The 12,713-nt window shown below is 41.9% G+C and overlaps 1 protein-coding gene across 1 annotated transcript in view; it reads left to right on the top strand.

The window, feature by feature from the left end:
- Positions 1 to 12,713, top strand: part of LOC121959634 (membrane-associated guanylate kinase, WW and PDZ domain-containing protein 3) — a 181,818-nt gene that overhangs the window by 150,975 nt on the left and 18,130 nt on the right. Inside the window, 4 exon segments of the mRNA XM_042509055.1 lie at positions 307 to 364; positions 1,902 to 2,008; positions 9,324 to 9,515; positions 11,994 to 12,641. Of these exon segments, the coding sequence (XP_042364989.1) occupies positions 307 to 364; positions 1,902 to 2,008; positions 9,324 to 9,515; positions 11,994 to 12,641 (1,005 nt within the window).

Consider the following 12,713-nt stretch of genomic DNA (forward strand, 5'->3'; position numbering starts at 1 on the left):
TGCCTGATATGTTCATCAGGGCATGACGTACATCAGCCATTCCAGCCGGCCTGCTTGTTGAAACCACAGAAATATTCACCAAATTATTGTAGGCTATTTTCATGGCTACTTTCTTATGCTAAATGTCCCAGTCAAGGGTAAAAGAAATACACTGTTGTTGTAGCTCACCACAATGTTGAATGGTTTACAACTCCCAGATGATTGTCTGCTTAACATGTGTGCTCTTCCTCCTCATCCCTTCATTCTGCTATCTTTACACGTGCTCCCTATTTGCATCTTCACACAAACCCTGTGTTCTGCTTGCAGAGTTACCTTACGGCTGGGAGGAAATTGACGACCCACAGTACGGCACATACTACGTCGAGTAAGTTTTATTGATTTATTGATATGTGTAATTTCCAAGCACTCCAGCTGCCATTATCACAAACACTGCAAATTGCTCTATCAAGCTTGCTCCTTGCAAATGCACACAACACACATTTCACCAGCGGGATCAGAGCACAAGTGCATATTACACTGCTTAGTGTACATTAGCAGTGGACCGGCATAAATCAATACTGTCTAAAAATAAACAAATGGATCGAGCACACGGCTCATTTTGCTCATCTCGGAGTGAGGAGAACAGTTGGAGAATCTGATCAGGATTTTCCCGTTGTTTTATCAGTGGGTGGCAAAATGAAACTCCGCGGGCAACTCTGCGGTGACCTGTGCCTGCACACAACTCTGATTGCACCAGTGTTTGTGCAACAAGCGTGTGTGCAGGATACATCTCTGCATATTGTTTGTGCAAAATGTGTTTTTGTGCTCACCAGCCCAGCAGGAAATCAGTGGAACACAGCCATTGTAACAGCAGTGGAGAGAAGTGGGGGAGACTTTCAACTAGAAGCATGGAGGGAGGCGAGAGAGGGGAAGGAAGGGGAGGTAGCAATCTGTTGTGATGAAAAGAAAATGGGAATGCTCGCGTTGTTTTATTACTCAGACTGCAGAGGGATCCCTCCTAGGGAGAAGTGATACAAGAGGAAAGGTCTTACTGTTTGGACAAGGAGAGTCAATGGCATATAGATGGAGCTTATAGCTGCCAGTGTTTTAGCTTGAAATGAGCTCACTGTGATACAATGGCTGTGGTTTTGTATGCCGGGGGTACAACAGGCTGTTTACCTTGTTGTAGAGGAACAGGATGTTGTTGGCAGTCGGGGGGTTCATTTCCTACAATGTTAAATTGCTAAAAGCCACGGTGGCTCCCCCACATAAAGAGGAGGCAAGCAAGCCTTTACTGTATGTGTGCCGCGTTTATGAATGTATTCATAATGGCGCCACTATAGCATCCCTCTATTAGAAAATCATGGTTCCTTTATAGGGAAGGTGCATACATAATTAATCGCAGAAAAGTGGCACAGTAAGCTCAAAAATCTGAGTCCTGTGTGTGTGTGTCGTTCTGTGTCTGTGTGTACACTGTAAAATCTGACAAGCTGATTTTACTTGAAAAAAATCCAGGAAACTGATTGTCTTGAAAATGCAATACTTAATATCTAATTGTATTCTGCTGGTTGCAAACTAGTCAATCATATTTATATTTTCTTAAACATGTTAACAAAACAGAACTTGCAATTATCCTAACTTGATCATTGGCAAAATCCTCTTTATGATGATCAAGTTAAGTCAGACTAAGTTGGTTTGCTGAAGTTGCTAATACACATGACTAAGTAAATACAGCTAAATTTTGAGTAAACTTTACAATTAGGTATAAATTAGATATTAATTAAGACTAATAGTTATATTGACTTTTCTCTTTCAAGGCGATCTGTTTCCAAGATTATTTTAAGTAAAATCAACTTGTCCAATTTTTTAAGTGTGTAACTATTGTGTCTCTTCTCCTAAATCTGAGCTTGTTTATGTTGCAGCCACATCAACCAGAAAACCCAGTTTGAGAACCCGGTCCTGGAGGCAAAGAAGAAGCTGAGCCAGGAGACGGCTGCGATCCAACAAGCCGCAGCAGCACCTTCCCAAGGTAACGACAGCACTGCAGAGCCTGTCCCCCTCTTCTACTTCCTTTCCATTTGGATTGTTAAAAGATAGAAAAAAAACCTTTCAGTGTTTCATAACTGCAGAGGAGTTGAGTAAAGGACGCACAGAATTAGATTTTGCACACATGGAAATCCGCCACGCTGCTGTGGCAACACACAGGATGGTGACCTTTAGAAACACAAGATATTGCACCCTGCCTCATGTGTTGTGACATCTCCCTCAGGTTCAAAGACATGCGAATACATGTATAACTATAATTACTTCCACCAGCTTTCTGACATTCACATTCGTCATTGTCTGTCTGTGTAAAAACAATACTACAAGAAATTCCAGTAATACTGAAGTCATCTAAAATGATGAATCTCTTTGTTGCTGCTGCTTGTAAGATCGCTCTTCCCTTATCAGGGCCTGAGCACTCCACAGTGTGAGGACTTTGTCGCGAGGACCATATTTTATTTGCTTTTTTTTTTTTATTATTATTTTGTGAAAATGATTTCACTTTTGAGGGGTTAAAGGTGCTGGGAAACTCACAAAAATTTGCAAGTGCATCAGAATTTGATCATTTATGGGTCTCAATTTTAGATGTGACAAATAAAAGTCTCAATAGCAACACATAGAAAATTTCAACAAAGCAGCAGCCGCGTATGTTTAACCAAGAGGTACAAAAATTAGGAGACATATATAACATCCCAAGACTTAAAAAAAGTCTTTTGGAAACATACACTAAGCCCAACAAGAAGTCAGATATTTTTAATCAACTTTCCACATTTAGGGCTTTTTTTCCCCCATTTCCAGGCATTGCACTTTAACAAATTCCTCGTAGAGATTTTGCTGGATCGTCTTCAAATTTGGGCAGTGCAATCTCAAGACTTTGACGATGCACAATCACAAAGCTATTGAGTTTTCTCTAGATAGTGAGGCTGTGGCAGGGCATTACATTTCCATATTTTGCCATGAAACAGGATGTGGTTTGTAACTCTACTGTTACATGGTCAGATTCACTTCACATTTGTTAAGAATTGTAGCCTGAAGACGTCATCATGCAAATACAGAGTACCCAAGTAAAAACCTGAAACTTTGAAGCTTTAATTTGTTTTAAAAAAGGCGGTTGCTAACACGTGGCTAAAGGAGATGACAGAAAGTCATCATGCCAAGCTGTGTTTGGCACGGCTTTACAGCCTTAATTTGGTGGCAACGTTAAGTCATGCGATTTGTGGTATAGTTCATTTATAGCCTATAATTAGCTTTTTACCTCTGGCGAATACATTAAGGCTTCAAAGTCCAAAAGTTTGTGTTCATTTGTGAAGATTATCTCGCTGAACAAAATGTGTAAGTATCATAAATGTTTGTTTACCACAGAGCTTTTTTTCTGCAATAATTTAAAATGCAATGGAAAAAAAGGGCGGCACGGTGGCTTTGTGGTTAGCACTGTTGCCTCACAGCAAGAGGGTCCCTGGTTCAAATCCCAGTTGGAACGGGGTTCGGTCCGGGCGGGAGCCCTTCTGTGCGGAGTTTGCATGTTCTCCCCATGTCCGCGTGGGTTCTCTCCAGGGTCTCCGGCTTCCTCCCATGGTCCAAAGACCTGCAGCTCAGGTTAATTAAGGCAGCGGTTACAGAAAATGACATGACTGGCAATGGAAAAATCCCACAAGCTTTTGAGGAGGGAACCAGTGTGAGGTTAACCTCTGTGCCTGCCGGCAAAAAAATGTCATCCCTGTAGCACTCTAGCAAGTTATAGTCACAGCGCAACCTACGGGTAACAGAAAATTACATGTTTTATACTTTGATGAAATGCTCCTTGCAGGTTGACCAGATCAACCTCAGAGTTTGGCAGAAAAATCTGATATCTTTGATTATGCGTAATATGTGAAGATTTGGGGTTTTCATTGCATGGTGTTTCTGTGGCAGCATGGCAAATTTTAATGTTTCGACATGACACCGTAAGCTGTTGTAACTTGACTTTACATAGTCCAATCTGCTCCAAATTTAACATGCTGGATAAGAGTGCAGGTCTGAAGAGACCGTCGTGCCCATATTGATTTAGAGTTATACCGCAACCTACTGACAACAGGAAGTGCGCTTCATGTGACAAAGATCCTCCAATTTACACAAAATTTACATGATGTGGTCTAGACACGATATATAGCAATGTGTAATCAGTGCGTGTTCTCCAGCTCTACATAGTAACCACAGAAAGAGGTACACAATTTGCAGAACGTCATTTCCAGCACCACACACTGCATGCAAAAAATAAGATCTACGTAAGTCGTGCAAGCATTGTTCAGTGATCACAGAAATGCCTGTTCATCGCTGCTTGCGGCTTTAAATGTCTTCTTATGTTTTGACCTAGTACTTATATAACTTCACTGTGACGTTGTGATATCCAAGAACAACAGATGTGTTTTGGGCTTTTTTGGAGCTATGTAACAGCTCCACTGAACTTCTTCTATTTCTGTACTCACTTTAAATCACTCTTGACATAAGCATCAGCTAATTGTCCAAAATATAATTGTAGTTTAATTACTTTGGCTTATACTCTGTACTGAGGCCAACCTTTCTGACCCCAGTCAGTGTTCTGTGATAAATGTTTTCTGGGAATAGAAAGCAGCAGGAATGTCATCGTTTCATGCGAGGTCAGCTGAACATGTCAACTTTCAAATAGCCTCAGACTATAATAGATTGTCAAAATGAACCAGTTCTTCTGTGGTTGGCTCATATAACACAAGTTTGCATCAGTGCTTTATTAAAGTGTGTTCTTCAGGTTGACAAGCCATTTTTCTCCTGCAATAAACATTATGAATTAAGTATGTTTTCATTACAATGGATGTATAATAGATTACGGTGCAGCAGCAGTGGAGATAGACAGGCTCGTAGCGCTGGCAGGGTTTCAGGGAGTGCGAGAGGGAATGCAGGGGAGGAGGCCGGCTTTTAGCGGTGCATGTGGCAACAGCTGGTGGAACAGCACGTCAGAGAGGCCAAGCATAATCAGACATTTCTCTGCTCAGGTGTGTGGGGACTGAGGAACCCGCCATCGCAGCCCTGATTACCGATTACACACCATAGTGAGCTGTCAGATGGTTGCTATAATGAAAGCAAAGCATCCGTTGGCAGTTACACCTCAGGCTACAATTCAGATTTTTACTGATTCCCAGGAAATTTTATATCATGGAAATTACTGCTATTATAACATTAATAAGACATTTGAATACAGATGGCCTACCTATAGTATATTAGTGAACCTCTATATAGTAAAATCATTAAATAGATTATGCAATCTTACCTCATTTGTATTAGATGTTATTTCGTCATTCTTATTTTCACAATGGCTTTACCTGACATACTTTTGTTTTCTTTGCCATTATAGTGTAGCAGTGATTTAAACCATGATTACTTGTACCCTAGGGGGTAGCCTATTTCTGCAGCTACCAGGGGTAACCAGGGATAATAAATATGTGATGCAAAAGAGTGCCCCAGGAATGAGTCCTAAAACCCAGAAATGTGTTAAGAGATAAGATAAGGGAAAAATTAGACAGGAAATTTGTCTTGGGCTCATTGTGCATAAAGCTGCATCGATACATGGCATCACAGTCAACAACAGATAACACAACCATAGTCAACAATAGACAACGCATCATAAAAAGATAACACCTACTGAGGCAGAATAGAAATAGCAGCTTTACTAATGAATATTTAGATAAATAAAGTTGATATTGCACCTGCCCTAGCAATAACATTAGAGAGTAACGGTATAAAAATAGAAAAAAATAGAAGAATTAATCTAATAAATAAACAATTAATCTAAGGGGCCTGTCACACTGCACAAGGTACGACGGCTCAATGATTCCAGGCCTTGAGGGGAAAAGTTAAAAATATTTTAACGTTTATGCGCACTGAAAAACCTACTTTTATAGCAACAGTCCTCGGTTTGATCGGCCCTTAACATTAGCCATTTACCTCTGGCTATGCAAAAATCCTAAAAGTGGTGTTCATTTATGAAGATAAACTTGCTGGGCAAAATGTGTACTTATCATAAAACTTGTTTACCACAGAGCTTGTTTTCTGCAATGATCTAGAAATCCAGTGGAAAAAATCCTATAGGCTTTTTTTACGATGCAACCAGGGCGTCGTTAGCTTCTGGTTGACCTACAGAAAAATGACATCCGTGGGACACTCTTCGGACTGCGTGAGGGGTGGATCTCACAGACTGAAGCAAGGCCTCGAAGACATCCTTGCACTTAAGCGGTCCGTTCATTAAATATGCTTAAGCCGTAATAAAATGTAAACAGATGAGTTATGAAATAATTTACCCCCCCATACAGTTGTCATGAATATCAAAATTAGCTATAAAGACCAAAATCGTTTTTGTATCAGGCTGTAAATGTTTGGGGGTTTTTTTGGCTATGAGATTGGGCATTTTAACATGGGGGTCTGTGTTTTAGAGCCAGCCACAAGTGGCCTTTCGATGAACTGCAGTTTTTGGCACTTCCCAATTAGCTTGAAAGGTTACCACTTAAATGTTGTCAGCCAGGCTTTGTGTCCATGTGTCGCTTTGCTCTAAGAAGTTGTCTTCATTGTTTAAGTGGTACTTTCCCTATTAGTCAACTCTTGGCCTTGAAGTTCTTTAATATTCTGATGTTCAAGGTGAATTCTTGGAAACAGCTACCTACTGTCGCTCCACTGATGTAGTGAGAAAGTTGTCCTCCCAATTATGCTGAATAATGCTGCTGGAGATTTACAATACAACTGAGTCACACACGAGAAATCAAAAACCATGGCTGTTTGATGCGCTGGATCTGATGTTTTTGTCTGTCTGTAGCTTTCAAAGTCTGCCCACAAACATTGGCACAGAGACCTTCCTTGGACTCTCCCACACAAGAGCAAGCTCGCACACGCCGCACTCACTTCCTCCCTCTGTTTCATTCTCTCTCCATTTCCCCTGTCTCTTTGTTCACGCACAAACATGCAGTCAAATGGTTATTTCGGCACTCACAGGCGGGAAGAAGAAAAAACATCCCATGTTGAGTTTATCAAGCAATTTGAATGTGATTATGTAAATGAGCTTTGCTTGATCCATGCGACAGCGCGGACATCTGCAGTCCACACCGACTGTGATAAGTTACACTAACTTGCAGCCGTTCATGTCTGCGGTGGATGTTTATGACTGCTGAACCATTTGATAGAATGAAAGTGCCTGCATTTAAATTCCCCACACACGTCTCTGAAAGTTAGTGTTTTTAAAACTGTAGGAAATGAGAGGGGAAATGTACAGTTGTTACTTTCCAGTCACACTAAAGACTGCCGTTGTCATCTTAAAATGATATGGAAATAAGAACATTGTAACTGTCCAAATGTGCAACAGAGACGGATAAAGAGGTAGAATTGGAAAAAGATATGCTGCTTTAGATTTACATGCACATAAGAGTTGTTTTCAGAGGAGACAAACGCATGCGTTGATGCAGTTTACTCAAATCCCAAATGAGCTGTGGATCTCAAAAGTCACATAAAATGTCAGGTGTGAGTGCACATTTTCAAGCATGATTACTAATCTTATAAATAAACCTTTTTTTCCTGACAGATTCACATCTTCAGTACAAATAAATTGGCTCGGGAAAAAAAGATTGAAGTATTGTTGGTTTTGGTCTTTTTATGGGAGTTGTTGAGAATTAGAAAAGAGAGAAAAGAAAGAAGTATAACAGCTGCCTCATGGAAAAGGGACTTTTATAGCACTTTTCTTGTTGTTCAACCACTCAGGGAGATTAACACATTCATTCATTCATTCATACACTGGTGGCAAAGGCTACTGTGCAAAGTACCACCTGCTACTCAGTTTTCACATTCATACACAGTCACACAAAAATGGAACAGCCATCAGGAGCCATTTTGGGTTCAGTATCTTGCCGTAGGATACTGAAGCATGTTGATTGGAGGGGCCAGGGATCGATTCGCCAACCTCTGATTAGAGAATGCCCTGCTCTGCTTCATGAGCCTCAGCCTGAGCCTCGTCCTTTAACTATTTTTGGTGATTTTTACAAACTCTAATTAAGAGAGCTGTCTAACCACATCTTTAACCACCAAAGTGGCAGTGAAATTCAGTTTTGGGTATAGTTCTTGTCAACTGTCATTGTTGTTTTCAGAAATACATGTTTAAAAATGTCTAAAATCTCTCTCTCTCTATATATATATATATATAAAAATATGTATAATAGATAGCTTTAATCATGTTTTTTTTTTTTTTTCTTTTAAATAAAATGCATTAATTGTTGTTGATGAAACGCAGATATAATGAGTAATTCCTTGTAGAATCAAGTACAATGGTTCACTGCGTAGTTGTCCTTTAGGTACTGTCGGGTCGTTTTGCTGCAGTTCATTCAACTTTAAATACCAACCAAACCACCGTATCTAAAAGTATAATGATATTTATGATGTACAGCCACATCGCATACTCTCAGTATACAGCACAGCCGCTGGAATGTGCATCATTTGTCACCGGCTGGCTTCACTTTTAGTGTTTTTGAGCCGAAGCTATAAGGCATCCCAGGCCAGAGACCATCAGGCAGCCAGGGAAAAATGGTGTCCATGATCTGAAGTGCTGATACGACAGTAATGCCAGATAGGGGAGGCTGCTCAGTTTAATTCGGTGTGACCCTGACAGGTGGTTATCTAGTGTATAGCGTATGCCAGAGCCAAGCTGCTGGTTCATATTGATGTTGCCACTGACCTTAAGTTGTTCCTTACTCAAGTTATAAAAAGTCCACACTGACAAACCTCTTTTTTTCTGAGTCACTGACTGCAGTGTGAAGGGGAGAAGAGAGGACACTATGCTAAATTGGATACTGTCAGGGGTGTTATATCACTGTTCTGCTCTGCCGTTTTGTAATATGTGCAAGCACATAACAGTTAATAAGTAAATTAGCATCTGAGGCTAACATTTTATATCATTTCATCTGTGTGTTTGTGCTCCTCTCTGCAGGGTTGCACAGAAAGGTCTTCATTGATGTGTTTATCTAGTTTGGGCATGTACATCACGCCTGTTAATTAGAAATGACTAATTACTATGTTGATCCTCAGCACATAATGCGTGTCATCGACATTCAATGCAGACATGGGTGGATTTTGTCTTTCAAGAGGGATATGAATTTATTAATCAGTGTTGCTGCGTTTGATGTCGACCTCTGTTTGGAGATTTCATTTGTCATTCACTCAGGCATTCTTTCCACATTGCACCTACCTCTACAAATGCTCGTTACACGCACAAGCATTTTACACACATTATGCTCACATGTGGACATTGTCTGCAGGTAAAGGAGGTGCGTTTGGCTTCACTTCAGACCCCAGCGAACTGAAGGGTGAGATGTACCACACAGCACTGAAGAAGAGCGCCCAGGGATTTGGATTCACCATCATCGGAGGCGACCGCACGGATGAGTTTCTGCAGGTGAAAAACGTGCTCAGCGACGGCCCTGCTGCCCACGACAACAAGATGGCGTCTGGTGAGCAAAATCTGTGCACATCAAATAAACAGATGAGGAGCGGTGTGTAGGATTGAGGGGGATATGCTGGCAAAAATGCAATCTAATATACTAAGCATGTTTTCTTTGGTGCATAGTCACCCAAAAATAAGAATTGTTGTGTGTTTGTTACCATAGATTGAGCATTTTATATCGAATAGGGACTGGGTCCTCGTCCACAGAGATTGCCATGTTGCACGCCATGTTTCTATAGTAACCCAGAACGAATACAAACTGGATCTAGAGGGGCCATTCGAATCTGCGTCGGCCACCATTTTTAGCAGTCCCTCAGGGATGAGGGGCACTGGAAAAACTGTTGGTTTTTTTTTGTTTTTATGTGAAACTGCTTTGTTTTAAAGTATTTTATTGGTTTAAACCACCTGGTTCATCTGTTCTGGAGCGGAAGAGACCTTTGTGGATAATTTGGCTCCCTCTAGATCTTAAGTTATCAGAGAAAATTGGTGAGCACAGATTAGCAGGTGCTGGCCTGCTAAACACTGATTTGGAACATGAAACTGCTTCATTCAGTGTTTCTACTGGTTTGAATGACGGGTCCTTCTGTTCTGGAGAGGAAGAGACCTCCGTGTATAACTGAGCTCCTGGTAAAAACCTCCTAAACAATGAACAAGTTTCAGCTGGGTGCAATCTGCAATCCTCCATATTCTCCTAAATCTTACACACTGGACCTTTAAAGGAGCACTGTGTAAGGTTTAAGGGGAATTAGTGGCCTCTCTGCTGGGGTGGATTGCAGATTACAACCAGAAGTAGCTTCTTTCAGTGTTAATTGTTCAGGGAGTTTTTATGGAAGCTGAATTATTCACAGAGGTCTCCTCCTCATCACAGGCCGGCCGCTAGCCCACCAACTGCTAATGTGTGCTGAACTTTTTCCTCTGATAACTTAAGATGCAGACATTAAGGATATCAGGTGATACCCGAAACCAGTAAAAAATACCAAATAAAGCTGTTTCATGACACTCTTTGTGGAGGTGCTGCTGACTATGGTGCCCAACGTGAAATCTCAAAGGCCCTATCTAGAGTCAGTGTTTGTCAGGGATACTATAGAAACATGGAAGTATAACATGGGAGACTCCATGGTCATTCTCTCGTTCTCTTTGTAAGTATAAACGGCTCATTGTAAGGGAACAAAAACGACTATTCGTATTTCCTAGTGACTATACACTAGAAAAAACACTTACTTATTGTGTTATATTCCATTACAACCAATATATTTCCCCTCAGTGTTGCCAACTCTTTTCTTAGCACTTAGCTACAGAAGTCACTGAAAGAAGCCAGATGGGGTCACATGGTCATTTTCATTTTGATTATGCCATTGTGTGCAATAATGGAAGAATGAATGCATCACAGAGTTACATTCAGTAGGCAAATACTCAAGAAAACACTTACACGGCATGAGAGCTATTATGACTTATGCTATAGTGCACCACTTTCTCCTGCTTCCAATCTACAGAGCAAGAGCGTCAGTGTTACCATAGAAACTCACTACATCTGAACTCCCATGGCAAGGAGAGGAGAGAGAGGAAAAGACCACCAGCTAATAGTGAAAGAAATGTGGACTGCATTCAGCACCATGAATGGGAGTGACTCAAAATATCAATCTCTCTTTTCCTGATTGTCTGAATAAGTAGCTACATTTTTCATGAGTAGCTTTTTAGAATTAAAGTCACTAAAAAGGTCGGAAAATCTAAATCTAGCAAGAAAGTTGCAGAAAGTTTGCAACACTGATCCCCCTAAATCCTACACACTGGACTTTTAAATCGCATTTAGCTGGCTGTGTGAGTTTATAGCTTCTATATTCTATGATATTACAAAAAATAAATATTTGCGGCCAACTTGTACTTGCTGTGCTGCTACCAATGATGCACCTGGAGGTATTAATTTTACCTCTGTAGTGCTCACTTAACCGTACACTGTCCCATGAGGTCAACAAGGCAATAACAACAACTCTGGATCTGTCAAGGGTATAGTTTATAGCAGACAGTGTGATTATGGTGGGTGTGAAGCCATGTAACGTCTTTGTTGTTTAGTTTCTGATCTTGCCACTGCCTCGCGGCGGCCTACATAAACCAACAGCTGTGAGCTCTGTATGTGTGTGTGATGGTTTCAATGGTGCGATGTGATGGAAATCTACACCCATCTCCCCTCCGTGTTGTTGTGGCAGAGAGTGCTGTTCAGGTCTGTTCTACAATGGCACGATGTGAAGGAGGAATGAAGCAGGAATGAGTGGTAGACTGAGGATAAAAGGGAAAGGAACGAGTACAGGGAACTGCCAAAATAAAAATATGAGAGAGCAGTGAAAAGGAAAGGGACATTTTAGAAGTAACATCCATCTGACAGAAGGAGTAAGCTCTTCCCACAGAAATGTAGCGATGTGATGTCAAGATTAAATACCAGAAGAGAAACTCCCCCTGTCACTTTCTTTCTTTTCTCCCTCCGTTTTAGGTGATGTGATTGTTGAGATTAATGGGATGTCTGTGCTGGGGAAAACCCATCCAGAGGTGGTGCAGATGTTCCAGTCCATTCCCATCAACCAGTATGTGGACATGGTTCTCTGCCGAGGCTACCCGCTCCCTCCAGATGTGGATCTAGACAGCGACGACCCTCTCCCGCCTCCTCCTCCGCCACCGGCCACCCAGCCTCCGCAGGCTCTGCACGGCGGAGAGGTTGTGACAGCCGTGCCCCTCATCAACGGGCAGCCGCTGCTCGTGAAAGGCGACGTCCTGCACGGCTCCTCTCAGGAGCTCCACTACGTCACTACGGATGCCAGCGGCCGGCCTGTCGTGGCGGCTTTGCCCAATGGGAGGCAGGGGGAGCGAGGAGAGGTGGCTGCAGGGATGCTGCAGCCAGAGCTGGTGAGCGTGCCGCTGGTCAAGGGACCTGGAGGATTCGGGTTTGCCATTGCTGACTGCCCGCTGGGCCAGAAGGTGAAGATGATCCTGGATGCTCAGTGGTGCCGTGGCCTACAGAAAGGAGATGTCATTAAGGAGATAAACAGGCAAAATGTCCAAACGCTGAGCCATGCCCAGGTGGTGGACATCCTCAAAGACTTACCAGTGGGCAGCGAGGTCAACGTGCTGGTGCTGAGAGGAGGTGAGACAGAACAATATATCTTCTCGTGTGTCTGTTGATTTGTGTATCTCATTGACCTATCTTCCTCTCTGT

This window comes from Plectropomus leopardus, chromosome 2 (assembly GCF_008729295.1).
Source record: "Plectropomus leopardus isolate mb chromosome 2, YSFRI_Pleo_2.0, whole genome shotgun sequence".
Classification (NCBI taxonomy): domain Eukaryota; kingdom Metazoa; phylum Chordata; class Actinopteri; order Perciformes; family Serranidae; genus Plectropomus; species Plectropomus leopardus.